The sequence below is a fragment of the Lissotriton vulgaris genome, chromosome 7, assembly GCF_964263255.1.
Source record: "Lissotriton vulgaris chromosome 7, aLisVul1.2, whole genome shotgun sequence".
Lineage (NCBI taxonomy): Eukaryota > Metazoa > Chordata > Amphibia > Caudata > Salamandridae > Lissotriton > Lissotriton vulgaris.
The window spans coordinates 177,332,141-177,349,535 of record NC_141695.1 but is presented as its reverse complement, the minus strand read 5'-3'; the positions used below and the strand labels follow the sequence as shown (position 1 = coordinate 177,349,535).

The 17,395-nt window shown below is 42.9% G+C and overlaps 1 protein-coding gene across 1 annotated transcript in view; it reads left to right on the top strand.

The window, feature by feature from the left end:
- Positions 1-17,395, top strand: part of LOC147701131 (myeloid cell surface antigen CD33-like) — a 574,774-nt gene that overhangs the window by 372,838 nt on the left and 184,541 nt on the right. Inside the window, exon 3 of the mRNA XM_086929902.1 lies at positions 7,006-7,401. Within this exon, the coding sequence (XP_086786028.1) occupies positions 7,006-7,401 (396 nt within the window). The remainder of the gene's footprint in view (positions 1-7,005; positions 7,402-17,395) is intronic.

Sequence of the window (17,395 nt, the reverse complement as noted above, 5' to 3'; positions counted from 1 at the left end):
CACATATGTTTTACACAAGACTGACGCTTGAGCAATAAAAACTTATTGTAAAACGTCCTAACCGCCATCTTCCGTATTTCCTGAGAATAAGCAAGCACGATTGACTGAGCGAAAAGTGCTGTACTGTTTTCCACGATCAGGGTTGTAATGTTCAGTGGTTGCCAGAAACTACCTAAGTACGCCACTGTAGAATACAGGGAGGTGTGGTAGTGGCAGTGTAGAGCTAGCTGGTCTAACAGCTGACATAACCTGTGGGGGTGTACAGCGTTGGTTTGGACACCAAGCCCTCAGTTTAAATCATCGAAAACGCCCAGGTCCTGGGGGATTACTAGGAACTACACAGCAGCGCTGCAATGCCTTACTCTGCATCAAAGAGGTGTTTCATGGGTGTTAGGGTGGGTATTACCACACAACACTTATGGACTTTGATGCTGCCCCAGATTTACAATATCTTGTAAACCTGAGGCAGCGCCAAAACATTGTGAATCCCTAGAGCAGGCATAAGGAGGAGAAATGTTAACATTTCTCCTCATTTTCTCCTGTTTTCATGTGTGCTGCATTCTGCAGCACACATAAAAAAAGGAAAGCGTATCTCATGATTGTTTTTGTGCGGGAAGGTGCCCCTCCCTACACAAAAATAAACCTGCCAACCACACAGACTCACTTGCAAGATGGTGCAAGGGTGCTTGAGTTGGCGCTCAGCTGCAAATTTTGTGTCAGCGCAGGTGGAAAGGACAAGAATGCACCATCTCTTGTAAATACGGTGCATTTCTGCCCTTCCACGCCTATTCCTTGTTAATAAGCTCCAATGACTTGAGCAGTATGAAAAAAAACACCAAGGCAACAGATGTAACAATGAGCGGGTAGGATGAAAGGACTGACCCAGACCCTGGAAAAAAGTAATTCTGGATGGACTAGCAAGTCTGATGGCCCTACCAGGCGCACAGAAATTAAGCCTCCAGCAATGCAACCAGTGAGCATGTGCGGAGGACGGCCCAGGGCCTTCCGTTCCGCGCATGTGTGGAATTCACCCGCATGGCAGGGGAATTCCAGCCGCGTCGAAGCGGTTAAAGACATAGACCCTGCTGGGCCCGGATCGCACCTGCAAATAGCTGAGTACTGCTGACATAATGAGGCTGGTGCTGACCTGCATGTTTTGTAATAAATATCATGACAACAGCTGACTGTAGAGAGACAGAGCAGGTAATGGGATTCTCAAGTACCAATGCTACACATGAAGCCTACAATAGTATGAGCAGGAGATGAATCTATGCAACAGTATTTTAAATGTGATTAGCATGAGCCTAATGTCATCTCTATTTCAATTTGTTCGTATTTTCATGAACTTTCAGCATCTGAACATGGATATTTGATATTTATATACTTCTACTAGCACTGTAAATAGTTGAATTCATGCTCATAAGTGTAGTATTGTGTTTATATTAGAATGTTTACTATTTGAGAATTCCTATAGGAATTCTCATGGTTCATTCTCTGTAGAATGTATTCTGCACTATGTTCTCTGCTTGGGCTGTATATCTTTGAAATGTTGTTTGTTTTGTTATATCTTGAAAGATCAGTTGTGAGCAGTTGCTCTGCTGATCTTCAAGAAGACGGATGCTCCAATAAACAACTCTTCTCTACAAACTTGGATTTACTTGGATTTAATTTTCCTCTTGAACCCCTACCACATATAGGCGACGTTTGGGATATTTTTTATGTGTTTGGAGCATCTACTGATCTATATTTGGAAGTTATTATTTTAGTTTTGTCCATTTTTAAGTCATGGATAATGGATTTAAATTATGGATTTTAGACTTCCTTGCAGTGCACTCAGGAATTTAATATTTCAATGGATTGTTCCAGATTATGCTCATTTTCAAGTAAAATTTGAGTATTTTTCGAGTTTTCAACGAAAATATGTATGCTGTTATTTTCTGGAGAAAAGTTGGCATTTCGTTTGAAAAGCGTCACTGAATTCCCGATATTTTATCTCAGCAACACTATTTCATCACAATTGATCTGAAGCTGATTGGAGTTATTGCTGTTTATCTAGACTTTAACTACAGCTACAGGCATTGTACTTTTCCTGCCACTGGAGTGTGTTGCAGCGTTTAAAATTGCCTGATTGTGTGGAAGACTGAGGATTTTTGGAAGACTTAGAGATCGTAAGAACATTTTACCGCGGTCGTCCTGCACTCGCACAGTTGGAGTCTGTGTATATTTAAAAGAAAACGTACCGTGAAGTCCGCATCTTTCGGAACCTGGAACTGATCTTTTCCTCAAACTCTCCTACGTTCCTGGCGCATCGCGGTGACGCGCACACCTCCTCTTGAACATTCTCTTTTGCGTGGTGTCGCCATCACGCTTGGGCGGCCATTTTGTTTATTTTGTTGGTTGCTTAGCAACCGAACGAAGATTTATACGAGCATTGGTACTGCCTATTTATACTCTTATTAACCCGTTTTAATGAGAAAATATCCATATATTGTAACATTGCATCTTATTATTGTTGTGGTAGCTATTTATCTTTTAAGTATTATTATTTAATTATTATATTTACGAATTACAGCTTATTGTTATATGATGAGTACTGTGTGTGGCACACCCCCACCTCCTTTTTATTCAGGTCCCAATCAGCCCAGCATGAAATGGGACAAATTGTATAGATTATTTGATCATTATTTATTAGCTATTGATGGTGCAAGTTTTACTGCTTCTAGAAAATTAGCTATTTTGCTAAACACTTTAGGGGGTCATGCTGAGGATGTGTTTATTCATTTACCAGTCTCTACTACTCCTAGTGGAATGGACAGTGGAGATTATGATTGTTTTACTGAAGCTTTTGATAGGGCAAAAAAAATGTTTACTGAACAGCCTCATATAGTCATGGAAAGATATAATTTCTACTCTAGACATCAATTACTTAACGAACCTGTGGATGCTCCAATAAACACCTCTTCTCTACAAACTTGGATTTACTTGGATTTGATTTCCTCTTGAACCCCTACCACAATAAGTTGCAGTGGTTTCTGCCCTGCTGTTTTCATGCTGAAGGCTGAGAAGCTCCGATTGCCCTGGCAACTGCTGCTTGCTTTGATTGATGGGCTCACCTCTGCAGCAGGTTTAGGCCATCTCTGGTAGGCTGGGCACCTGGTGCATCATGAAGACTCAAGCACCTACAAGTGCCTAACGAAAACTTGGCAACAATCCTTCAGCTCACGTCTGCACCTTGACCTAGACCAAAAAGTATTATTTCTACCTCAGGTAGTTGGATATACGCCAACGCATGTGTGCATGCAAGGTCACTCATCATTAGAAATGTTAATAGGATAAACATACCATCCATAGACAGGCATAGATCATTGTTTAATCCTTTTATCCTCATGTATAGTGCAGATTAAGTGCAAAAAAGTGACAAACATGTCTTGATGCACATGGCATACAAGGAGCAACTGGTGCAGGTGTGGAGCCACTGGAGGTCAGTGGAATGGGTACCCTCGCTGGCTTCCTTTTCTGTGGTCAGCGCACCCATAGAAACTGCAGTCAGCATCAGACAAGCACAAAGAATCAGCTCAGGCACTAAAATAAAAGTGGTCCACAATATCAAGACCAGAAACCGGGAAAAGTGGCCATTTGCAAATCAGACCAGCTTTAAACTAAAACCGGCTTGCACAATGATCTGTTAGACCAGCCCATCGGGCACTGCCTGATTACCCTATAGGCTAGTCTGACCCTGTCTGCAGGACATGCCACTGCTGAGCTTCATCCTCATATATAGTCCAGTTCAATTGCTAAGAAGTGATGTCAAGAAGGTGGATGATACACATAACAAGAAAGGAGCATCTGGTGCAGGTGTGGAGCTAATTGGTCGGCAGAGGGGCAAGTGCTTCCTCTGGCTTCAATTTCTGTACCCCTGCACCTGCAGAACATGCCTTTGTTAGGCTCCATCCTTATATGTAGTCTGGTTCAAGAATTTAGAAGTAAAGTCCTGAAGGTGGCTGTGTGCGCACATGACGTACAAGGATCATCTGGTGCAGGTGTGGAGCCATTAGAGTGCAAGAAGGGCAGAGGTTTCCTCTGGTTTCATTTTCTGTCCCCGGTGCACAACAACACATGTGAGACCTGGGCTGTATCTTCATCTACAGCCCAGTTCAGGCCCTGGGAATCGAAGTCAGGAAAATGAATTCCTGTTCCCAGCAGCTGCCCAACGCATCCAGCTGGCAAAAAGGGGAGACCACTCCTTCTCCCACCTGGCGGCTAAGACCTGGAATTCACTCCATATTCACCTCAGAAACTCACCATTGCTCCATGCAAGGAGCATCTGGTGCAATTGCAGAGCTTAAAGGGACTGGAGAAGCAAGCACCCTGTTAGAAATTGGGTGTCTTTTTGGCAGAGGGGTGTACACCCTGTCCAAGCAGGAACCACAATCCTAGTCAGGGTGAGTCACAAAACACCTTCAATCATCTTGTGCTCACTCTCTGGTAGCTTGGCACAGAGCAGTCAGGCTTAACTCAAGAGGCGATGTTAAGGTATTTGTGCAACACTTCATACATTAATAAAGTGAAAATATCACACAAAGACCACAAAATGGCTCCACACTAGGTTAGAAGAATAAGTTATGATTTAATAAATAAAACAAGATCAAAACGAAAAATTCCAGTGTGTAGAAGTCAAGATATGTATTTTTAAAGATTAGATGCAAAAAAAGGGCTTAGAAGCAAGTAGCGCCTAAAGAGTTGATTGGTCGAACTAGACCAGGACAAAGTCAAGGGTTCATGCCGCCAACGATGGAGCATAGGCCAGATGCAGGACCCATGCTGGGCCCTCTGAGCAAAAGCACTTTGATCCTGGTTGCAGCAGAGGACGCATCAGTTGCACTGGAGCAAACCTTGGCCTCCACTTCCAAGGGTCCAGGACTGGAACAGCACCACTTGGCAAGACAGAATCACAAGCAGATGAGCCCAAGGGTTGGAACAGGTGGTTTCTAAGTCTTTTGTGTCCCCGAGACTTAGGCAACAGGAGCAGGCAAACAAGCCCTTGGAATCACTGTGGGTTCAAGTAATGCAGGTCCACTCCTTCTCACCCAGGCAAAGAAAGAGCAGCATGTAATAGGGCAACACAGCAAGGTAAAAGTTTAGCAAACAGCAGTTCCAGCAGAATGACAGCCCTTAAGCAGCACATCAGATCCTCTTCTTCCTGGCAGAATGGACACAGGACCAGAACTGTACTGAGTTCATGGTGTCAGAGGTCCAGTACTTGTATCCAGAAACACTACAGGGCTGTAATTAATCCTTTGTGTGGGGACAGGACAGAGCCCTTTCATCGCAACATCCTTTACAACGCATTCTTTTACATTGTATTCCATTACATTGCATTTTCAGAAACTACCTTTACAACGCATTCCATTACATCGCATTATACCTTTACCATGCATACCATTACATCGCATTTAAGGTAAGTGTTGGATAGTATAGAGGTAATAATTACTATTCTAACTCCAGGGAGTGCAACAGTAGAGTAAGTGTTGATAGTGTGGGGGTAAAAATTACTATTCTAACTTCAGTGAGTGCAACAGTAGGATGTGTTGGATAGTGTAAGGGTACTATGCGTTGTACTGGTATGCATTGTAATGACTTGCGATGTAATGCCTGAGTTCTAGTGACATGCATTGTAATGACATTAGTTGTAGTGACATGCAATGTAATGGCTGCGTTGTAATGACATACTATGTAAAGGATGTTGTGATGTAATGACTGCTATGTAAAGGTCGTGCGATGTAATGACTGCGTTGTAAAGGTTGTTTCCCGATAATGTTGCTAAAAAGGGTTTGTTTGGGTAGAAATACATTCTTATTAGTATGGCCAACCGCAGTGATATATTTTAAATCCTGGGTTTGTTATTTTCTAGACTAAACACTCTAAAGATATACCGCCTATTAGTGGTGGTGATTCTGAAACCTTGTACTCCTCATTGTCTTATGTAACATTACCTATAGACTGATTTACCCACATATGATTAATTGGCCCTGAATGTGTGATATACATTCCTCTGACACCCTATACTGGTATAAGTAATGCTATTAAGCAAATGAAATGCATGTGAGAGAGGCGCTATGGACAGAATGCAGGGAGCAGTGGCAGCTGGTTGTACAGAGGGTGGTGAGCAGGGTGGGTGCACAAAAAATTAAATTAATTCACTTACCTCCGCAGGGTGACGTCCTCCCAACTCGGGGGCCTTCAAGGAAGCTCCTGATGCAGTAAACTGCACTACCCAATCCTGGTGCTGCTTTCACAGCATGAAAGCAGCACCAGGATTGGACAGAGCAGGCTCTACCAGCGCTCCTAAAAGCACTGGAGGCCTGTGCTTTCTCTAACGCATCTGTCTAGGACAGATAGCTTAGAGAACTTTAAAATGACATGCACATTTTAAAGCGCACAGCTCGCTGCTGCTGCCACTCGGCAGCGCAGGAACCCCTCCGTTCTGTAACTTAGCTCGCGATGGGGTGTTGAAAACTAAAATGATAATAAATAAACTTTTATTACCGTTTTATTTTTCAGCTCTGGGGCTTGTGGGGAGATGATCCTCCGCTCAATTGGAGGAGCCATCACTGGCGGGGAGGAGGATGCCAAACAAACAATCTCACATTGGGCACCACCCCGAAAACAAGAAAATAGAATTTGGTTTGTGATGGATTGCTTCCAAACGGAAACAAACCTTGATAGGATTGCTTCCAGCAAATGCTTTATAAAAAAATATAAAGAAGAATCGTATCTGGCTAGTTAAATTTTGAGAAAATAAAAAATATCTATAGTTAATTATATTATGTAGCTTTAACTGTAAAATCTTTATAATCAAAGATGAAAATGCTGTCTCCTTGTGTCTCACCTGCCCCTCTGCTTCCACTGTGGCCGCTCTCTGGTACCTGATTCTCCTCTTGCCTTCAGTTCCCGCCATTCGTTCATATTGTTATAACCTCTGACCCGCTGCTCTTCTCTCCGCAGGAGTCCTCTGTACCAACGAAGACCGAGATAAATGGTTTACCGTGACCCTGCCCGGCCCCGTCACAGCTCAGGAAGGCCTGTGCGTCCTCATTCCCTGTGAGTTCACCTTCGAGCCGACGGAGGAGGCAGCAGAGAGCTCCCGCGGATACTGGTTCATTGAAGGTGCCCTCATGTCCGCCCCGGCCGTGGCTTCAAACGATGGAACCAGAGAGATCCGCGCGGACTCCAGAGGGCGCTTCAAGCTGGTGGGAGATGTGAATCAAAGGGACTGCTCCCTCAGGATCAATGACGTCAGGAGATCGGATGGAATCAACTACTACTTCCGATATGAACACAATAATCACCTGAAAACGAAATATTCTTACATCAATTATCCGCTGCGCGTTACGGTTGTAGGTGAGTCACGTCTCGCGTTCGCTCTGGTTGTAAATTGATTATTGAGTACTAAGTCCGTCCACTGCATTGTACAGTGTAAGAGGACGGGATTCAGACCCATGAGAAGATATTAATGATAACTGTATTACCGCGCGCTGAAGTAAAGTGATGTCACTGCAGTATAAATGCAGTGATAACGTATCTTACCCGTAGCTGCCAAGTTTCCCAGTTGCATGTGTGATGTGCTGTTCCACTTCAGGCTTTATTCTTTGAAATCTAGGGCTTGTAGTTCTGTATTGTAATGGAAAAACAACACTTCTGCCTACCGTGGTTTGTTGTGTAAACTACCACAATCAAACCACTGGTGCTAGGCCTGGCCTTTTAATTGTGAAAGAAAACCAGTTAACACACAGGTTATTCCTCACCCGATGATATATTTTACGGAAGTACCCAGAATGTTGAGTTTGATAAGGAGGTTAAAGATGGCGTTATTGCAACGTAGTGTAACACAGCCACCTATTCCATTACATTACACACATATAACACTATCAATCATCTGGAGAAGGCACTGTTTATCGAGTTCATTCAGACACAGGTAGCAGTTTTAAAATAGCAGAAAGTTGAATTTGCACCTTTTTTTGCCAATAGCTTCTACTAGGAGGTGAGCATATCTTTGGTTTTAAAATAGGCACTTACCATGGCTTTATGAATGCTGATTGCATTTGCAAAATGATGAAAATGAGCTCCCTACATGTACCAAATGAGTGTCAAAATGTTTGCGAGGATTTGTACTAAAAGTGTGCATTTTTTCACAATCTATTCATATTTCTGACAAAAACTCCCAAAAAATGCACAACGGTCAAAAAGTTCTGCACACAAAAAAATGTTTACATTTTATTTTTTGAAGGTCAACAACTACCAAGGACGGCACCTCCGTTGTGGCCCCTTCCCTCACCCAGCATGAAGACTAGCAGACATTAGTCCCCAGACCTGGTCACAGAAGTCTTGCTGCGCTTCTCCACGTCGATGTACAGCCATAGTTGACTGCTTGACTGTTGAACCTCAAGTTCTTCTTTTCACATTACATGTTCCAGAGATAGATGTGATTTAGAGCCTGATTTGGAGTTTGGAAGATGGGTTACTACTCCATCACAAACGTGATGGATATCCTATCCACCGTATTACAAGCACTATAAGATATATTGGACTTGTAATATGGCGAACTGGACGTTCATCATGTTTGTGATGGAATAACTTCTCAGCCACACTCTAAATCTGGGCTTTAGTGTCTTTCTCTTTGAAATTTGTGCGGTGGGTGTCCCAGCGATCTTTTTGGGGAGATTTGATTGTATCAGCAGCACATACATTAGCCCCCAGGCAACAAGATTTGAGGCTGCATAGTATCTTTTTTGTCAATTGGATGTGATGGTGAAGTGTCCTCAGAAATGACAGTATCTTACCCTGATAGCCCAGCCTTGAGATTATCAACCTTTACAGCAGCTGAGAACTAATATGCAGAGTGTTATACTGGGGACCGTCTGACCAAAAAACTCAGGAAGGACTGCTTTCCTAAGTCTCCCCATTTATTCGTCAATATCCTAGGCTGATGACTCTGACTCCTTTTGTTGTTATAATATAAAACATTCCACTCATGTTAGATTTGCGAACCCTAAAATGTCACTTAAATGCTATACCAGCAATTTGAATCCCTGCACACTATGACACCTGACTCACTGCCTCTTCAGGGTAGCCTGTGGAATCTTCCTGGAAATTCATATTCAGTACTAAAGCATTTGAGGTGCTTCCCTGACCTCATATGCCACCTCAACAGTGGATTCAATCAGCTGCTGCAGCATCTGCATTGAGCCGACATTCTTTGTACACTGAAGCTGCTACCTCCTAAGAAGAATGAAGGCACTGGTGAGTGGCACTGGTGGTGCTTTTGCGCTGTGTCAAAGCTATTCTGAGCAGGTTCCAAGAACCAGAAGACATTTTGGGTGGTTACCCAGCAAAGCATTATTGTGACCCACGAACTTGCTCAAGAGCTGCCATTATGAAATCAGGCACAGGAAACACAATCAGCAATCCTCTCCATGGCCCGCCACTGTAACATGGCAAGGTTGAAGCTTTTAAGAATTTGGACACTAAAGCAGAACACGCAGATAAAATCTGGGTCATGTTGCCTAAGACCGCACAGTGAGTCTTGGAAAGTTATTGATTCCACCTTGTTGCAAAATTATCCTGCGCCCTGTGTGCCCCCCAACATTTTGCAGACTGGAACTGGTGGTAAGTGACTCTGACTGACCCTGGACTGTGCCTAACAAGGCACAGGGCCTGTGCTATGCTGAAAGACACATTTAGATTACAGTGAAAACACCTACATACACTAGGGTACACTATGGTATGAGATACCCCTGTGATTGGCATGACTTACCCCATAGGGCCCTAGTACATATTAGGGCAGGGGTATTGAAACTGCCTATCAGTCCCCAGTATAAATAGGACATGGCAGTTTAGAGGCCAGCAGACCTATCTGCACTTGCATGTGTGCACTGCTGAAGCCTGAGGTATTTTTAAAAGTGGATCTGTGTGGCAGGACTGCTTTAAAAAGTAAATTGTGCCCAAACTCGGCCTTTGTGTTTGGGGCAACTAAAAATGGATAACCTACAATGTTTTGGCATTTTAGGAACCCCCAGGGTCTCCCCTAGGTGTTCCAGGGCTGGGGGACAGGTATTTATAAGGTAGACCCTTCTAAAATGATTTGTATATTCCCTGGGTTAAGTGAAATTTCACATTTCATTCCCCACATTGTGATAAAGTGCTGCCCAAATTCGACTTTGATGCTAGGAGCACTGTGAAGGGAGTATATGCAATATTTCAACAGATTCACAGCCTCTAAAGTCTCCCTTAGTTGTCCCATGGGGTGGGGGTCCTGCAGATATAAGCAAAGTACTTATAAAATATGTTTTTATAAGCCCTAGTGCTGGCAAAATGGCCCATGTCATTTTTCCCATTGCAAATCCCAAGCCACATAGGTTAACATGGCAAGAAGATATTAACTAATTACTCCTGATAGGAGAATGATAGAACTTCCATTCAAAGACCTCCCAGAACGGTAGTGACAAATCCAACAATATCATCTCCTAAAATGTACAGACAAGAAGTTATAAGACTTTGTTGTTTATAACTCCAGATTCAGCCTTCTAGTGGTCTGTCCTGATTGGTCAGAGTTAAGTGGATTAGCCAGGCTGCCTTGAAGAGGTGATAAAGAGCCCCTGGGGTTAACCAGCTCTGCTGGGAGGGCAGTGTGCTACACAGCAATGCCAGAGCAGGGGGAGGAGTCGTAAACCATGGTCTTCAAAGAGAAGAGGACAGCCTCAGTGTCATTTACAACTTCCCTCTTTTGACCCAAAGCGAGAGCTAGGCTTATGGAAGGAATGCACAGATGCAGGGGGAGAGGCTATGGAAAGTAGCCATCCTAGGGGTGTGTTTAGCCAGCTCTTACCTCCTTGTTGGAAAATCAACCATTATGAATCTGGAGGATTTGGGGCACTCTGAGACAACATAATACCACACTCTACATGATGTGGTCATATCCTTGGGAAGTTGCCCTGCTCCCATTGGTCAGGAGTGACCTCCTGCTTGACCCAGAGAACTTGGAATAAGTATCTGAGAGGGACAGAGTCTCTTATATCTGCTGCTTGAAACTTAAGAAAGCAAAACGTTGCCATGCTGAGAAGTTGGGGTGCAAAATTCTTAAGGCCTGCCCCCTGAAGACTGCACTAGCTGAAACTACCGCCTTATGGATTACCTTGCTGTAAAGGAACTAAAGAGTGGACTCCCTGCAAGCTACAGGTTAACAGAGCTCAACTGGAATATCACCACAAAGGATCCAATCACTAGACATGGCCCAAACTCATGGTCCATCCTCTACCCCCCTAATCGCTCCAAAAATGCCCAGAAACACTTTAAACACAAACTTATTAGTCACCGTGAAACTCTTTTTGTCGATAACTACCTTAGCCTCTCCTCTATAATAAAAACGAAATACATTTTTTACTCCAAACGTCTCTCCAAATGGAAAAGCATATTCCTCCACCACCTCCCCATCACTAAATCATGTAAAGTCCTGTATGGTTTTAAATTGTCCACCTCCCCTTCTCCTGCTTTCCTTGGCGAAATAGACATCTCCATTTTCAAATCCGCTGACATTCTCATCCAAGCTTCTGAAAATCACCTCCATCTTTGAACAACATTTCAGCACCTTTTCCTACCTACTTTCCATCACACCTCCTAACACTTCATCCTCCCAACAGACTGACACCCTCTCCCCCTCCCCTTCCTTGTTCACATCCCCTCACCCTACAGACATTTCTACTACGTACCATGTCTCTAAAACCCAATCCCCCAATAATACCCATGTGATAGCACCCCTCCCTCATCTTATCACCTCAACAGCTAGTTTAACCTCCCAAACCCGTTATATCCCTAATGATTTCTTTCCACCCACCACCAGGCACTCTCCTTACCTCACTGCCTCCCCCCAGCTTCCTCCCCCGCAGTTCCTATTATCAGACTGCCCATCCCAATTTCTCTTCCCCCTAACTGCCTTCCCCCTTTAACCAGGATGATATTTCCCTTCTCTCCTCTCTTGACCCCTTACCACCCCAGAACACCGATTACGACTCGTTGCACTCCCTTTCTGACCACACGGTCCTCTTGTAGTGTAGTTCCTATATTCACAATAGGCTCTGCACATTGGAATAGTATATCCTATAGATATGAAGTAGGACTTATGTCAGTAGGTCTCTATCGAATAAACTAACCTTAATTGTGAGTGTCAGCTAGCTCAGAGGTCACTAGAAACGTTCTCAAATTCACAAGAAGGGATTAGTTTCTGACAATCGCATAAACATTACAACTTTGTTTCCCTAGGACTGGAATAACTATCTTCAGAGTCGTGGAAACAATAGATAAGTATTTCACTTAGTCAATCATGCATGCTTTGATTCTACAGCGTTTGCCTGAGAAATAGTGAGACAGGCGTTTCCAATAAAAGGTTTATTGAACAGTCTTCTTTCTCATGCCAGAGAGGTGATATGCTACAATCGTTAGATTAGACAGAATGTAAAGTATAATGTGTACAGCGAGAATAGTATTATAAAATAATACTGTAATAGCATTGTATGGTTTCTAAGCCATATAAAAATACATACATAAATAACACAGGCTAAAATACTCAACTGGTGTTTTTAAATACGCCTTCGCCAATGTACCTAACCTAGGTCTAGTACGGGCGAAGAAGTAAGTATGGTCTTTAGCATAGGTTTAGTTTTGCCAAGAATCTACCAAAGGTTTCTCTAGGTTCTAATCAGCTCAATACCTTGAAATGAAAGAGGTCTGGTATCTCTGTCTCAGGACTCAATTTCCCAACACCCCGCAAGGGGAGTCAGAAACACTGGAGCTGGATTTCTCAGCAGTGGTGGGCAGCTTCCTGATCGGTGTGTCAGCTGGAGAGTTGGCTTCCTTCGGGACTTGCTGTTGCGAGCTGCGTCGGGCAAGTAGGTCATTGAAGTGCTCCGAACCACCGTGCTTTGCGATAGCAAGTGAAGGTATATTTATACCTTGAAGGTATTTAGGAATGCCATGTTTGACGTAAAGTCGGGCATATGAACGTCATGAATGAACCCCTAAGGAATAGATGTTCATTGTAAAACTAACTGAGTTCTTGGAGAAATCAATGTTCAAGCAAGGGGAAATCCCTAACGGCTTAAGCTGGTTTTTCAAGAAATCGTTGTGACATTTGGTGAATGGTTGGAAGTAGTCATGCCTGTATTTGGACTGCATGGGCTATGTCTAAATAAGGGCTTGATTCTTATGCCTCTATAAGAGCAACATGACTTGTACCTATATAAGGGCATGAATCGGGAAAATCCATTCGGAGTCCAAAACACCATGCAACACCCACTCCACTTTCTTATGTACGACTTCGACTAAATACTAAGTTCTAAACATGAATAAACGTGCCTAAATACTATCTATACAACAAGTGTTTAAAACCCACCCAAAATACATTAAAAAATGCATTGGAACTGGTTGTACACGAAAAGAGCAGTTGTGCTGTACGCATTCAAAGCAATGTTTCATTCCAAGCATATTGTTTGACATTTGTAATGCTATCTGAATGAATCATGAAAATACATTTATGAAATGGCTCGTAAATACAGAAAAGAAAAAGTGCCGAAACCATTTCATGTCAAAATACATATAACTGTTGGTATGAGACAAGGTCAAATATTGTCTCTGGAGTTAATTCAAAGAATTCTAGTTCTCTGTGAATAGTTCTACTTTAAGCAGATTACATGGTGCTAAAAACAAATTTGGAAAAATACTGATCATAGGCAAAAGAGTGCCAAAGTTAGAACTTTGTTTTTGAAAAAATGAAGGTCGAATTCAAAGTCCCTCAGAACACTGCGTGCCAAATCAAAAGTTAGAGTTATTGTTTGGAGAAAACATCAAATGTTCTTAGTCTGTAGAAAATGTATTTACCATTGTAGGTGAAAGTTGGATTACCTCGTCAAAAAGATCAACCGCACATAGATGTGAAGCATCGCTGTCAGCATGGTCGCATTAGCAATGTTCGAATTGGAAGGTACCTGTGTGCCTGTCGTTTCTCGTACCTCAACAGTAGCATTTTGTGTCTGTGAGATCTCAATGAATACCGTCATCAGAATTGGTAGCCGCTGGGGACAACACAGTGCATGGGCCGTTACTCGTTCCAGCAAAGTATCAAGATCCGTTGGCATGACTGATGGGAGTGTGAGACCTGTGTCTAACACGCATTGTACTCCGCATAGCAGGCAGCGTAGAACAGTTAAGATGCAATCTTGCCAAATTGTTCTGAATGATAGAAACCATGTGGTATTTAATTCTATTGGACGAGGTAGTCCCAAAATTTGGACGATGCTCTCATGACACTTCATCGCCAGTAGAGTTGTCTCGATGGTGAACTGGGTGACGCTTGTGGATTGACTTGCCATATCGCAGCAATTGGAGCAAAAATAGTATCCCTGCAGCGAGTCCCAAAAGGAGAGGCAATCCCCCAAACACAGAGTGCACGAAGTTTGGAAATATTCCTAGGACTGCTTCAAAGGGTGCTAACAGTCCGGAAAAACTTTCTTAAATACATGTAAAATACCACTCGTATCAGACAGGTTTCCAAGAAATGTATAGGGCAATTTGTAGTTAAGAGGAGATGTATCTCTCCAGAAGTCCTTGCAACTTGCAGATCATAGGTTTCTTTGGCCGAGGTCAGTGGCACAGTTTTCTGTAAAAGAATGGCTTTCATTCTGCTTAAAGTATCAATTTGTATAGAAGAGATGTTCAGTGAAGGCCATAAAGGCGACTCCCGGTCTCTCTTAGTTTTTGGAAACAATACTTGCATGCAGCAAGTGACCCGGCTGACACAGTTACTAGATATGGTAAACCTGGCAACATGCCACAGCAGCTGTGATCGTTCAACGTAATGTAACTTCCATTTGAAAGTTGTCCAAAAAGTTGATCAATCACTGCAGCCGGAGAACATTGCAGGTGGCAGGATAAGTTGTTAGAGGAACCATCGCAGGCCCCGTGTAGGCTTATACTGTGACAAAGGAGGGAACCGCTTAGCGCGTGTTCACAGTTTTTCCAGCTAAGAAACACTTCACGACCCCCACTCCAACATCTGTAAGTGTATGGTAATTCCAAGGATGTCTTGACCCAACCTGTCATATGTGCCTGCTGGTATATCTTTTAGGCAATACTGAAAATGGAAAATTGTAACAGGCAGAGTGATTGTTCCATGTATAATCCATTCTGTGGCTGGCTTTTCATCGGCAGTAAATGGCAATCTTTCCAGTTTTTCAGTGCTCAGCACCGTATAGTCTGCTCCCCTCTGTGCCAGTTTGAACTGTTTATCAGTGAGATTGAATTCTGAAATCAGTGACGTAGTATTGATTAAACGCCAAGGCACATAGCCTGAGCAAAGGTTTTGCAACGTCCAGCCTAATAGCATGATAGAACGTAATTGGGACTGACCATGTTGCAACATGACCAAGTCCTGTTCCATGATGTCTATGGCAGAGGATACTATGCTGTTCAAGGAATATATCCTGGATGACAAAGTCGTTAACTCATTGTCAACTACAGAGAGAGTTTTCTCTAAATGAATACAATCAATTTCTCATATTCTTTCTGCAGTTTCTGCTACCGTAATCTTCAATGCTTCATTATAAGCAGCATAGATACCGGGATATATAAAACGCTTATGATGCAGTGTTTTTGGTTCTTGTAAGAATTCCCTAAGATCAGCACCATCTTTAAGTAAAGATAAGTGTTGTTTTATATCCTTGAGAGTAGATTTATGTAACCATTCAAGGCACAGTTTCCCTACACTGTATGTTGTTACTATTCCTGGATACTGTTTCTGAACATATCTTGGATCTGGCCTAGTGAATTTGAACCCCCGTGATTTATTCAGGAATGTATCTTGACAGTTGTTTGAGTCTTTGGGCCAGATTAACCATGTTTTCCAATCTGGATCTGTTCTGTTGTGAAGCAAAATAGTATGTACGTCGACCTCCCCTTCTGAAGTATTATCACTAATAGGTGTAGGTGTAGGTATGGACGGATTGTTTAGGTCTTTTATCTTGGCTGGCCCAAGCCAAGATGTCCGTTGGACAGTGTTATTCACAAACATAATTTGCTCTAGGATGATGCAGGCTCTAAATAAAGCTTCTATCCCATGCACTTGCCAATCTTGTGTGCCCCAGACAGTTTTTTTCTGAATGTTGTCTTTCCAAAAGTCAAAACCTAGTGAAGACAGCTGAGCATAAATACTGCAGAATAGATTTGCTTGGTATTTGTCAACATACGTTTCATTCCAGTCTCATTAACATTGTTAAAGTAAAATGATACTGGATTGGAAATATTAAAACCTGAAAAGTGTGGACATTTTCCCAAAAATGATTTTGAGCTACCCTTTAGTGGCGCATGACAATGTTCTGTCAATTGTTGGGATTGCATCAGCATTTTTTGAAATTGCTGGAACCAGTTAACCATGTGTTACATTTGTGTAGTCGGATGGCATTTCATTGTAGACGAGTGTTTATTGATGAACTGTTATTTAAGTCTCAAGAGGTACAGGTTCCATAGCATTGTTGCATAGACCTTCATTTCACACTGCAGATTCTTCAAAGGTGATGAGTCTCTCCGTTTGAACCTCTTGGATAGTAGCCAGAATAGGGTGTCTGCTACATTGGTGGAGTCTACTTGGCCTACTGCTTATGATCAGCCACATGATGTTGTTTGACCAGGTCGTTGGTCACAAACCTGTTCTTTTTACCAGCAAGGGGCAGCAGTAATACTGTTCTTGATCCGTTGATTGCTGGGACAGGTACTGGTTGTCTGTAAGAAGGCCCAAATTCCTTTTGGCCGCGATCTTCACTCTGACTAGATCACCAAGCTTTGGGATCCAGACAGGTCTTGCTGGGATGGTCGGTTTCTCTTCAGTGGTTGTTGGCTTCAGGAACACGTTACTTTGTTTCGTTCTTATTTCATTCAAGTGTTGTAAAACAGCCAAACGGTCTTTGATATCAAAGGGTTTTTGGTCTACTACTGAAGTCTGACAATCGAGGTCTGACTCTATCATTCTGGTCCCAAAAAGGACTTCATTTGGAGTGATACCCCCTAGAGAACTTCTTGGCAGATTGTTAAGACTAAGTTGGACACTTATTAGATGTTTGACCCACCAGCCACCCGAGCCTAATACCCTAGCTGTTATAGATTGCTTTATGTCCACTACCGAATTTCGTTCAGGATGGAATGGACTAGAGTACTGCTATGCAACGCCCAATTTCGCCATGGCCTCCTTGTAAGCTTGAGAGTTAAATGCAGGACCCTGGTCAGAATGTAGCGTGCCGACTGCGTATGTGCCGATAAAGACTCGCAAATCTTTTATAACAGTTTGAGTGTCAGC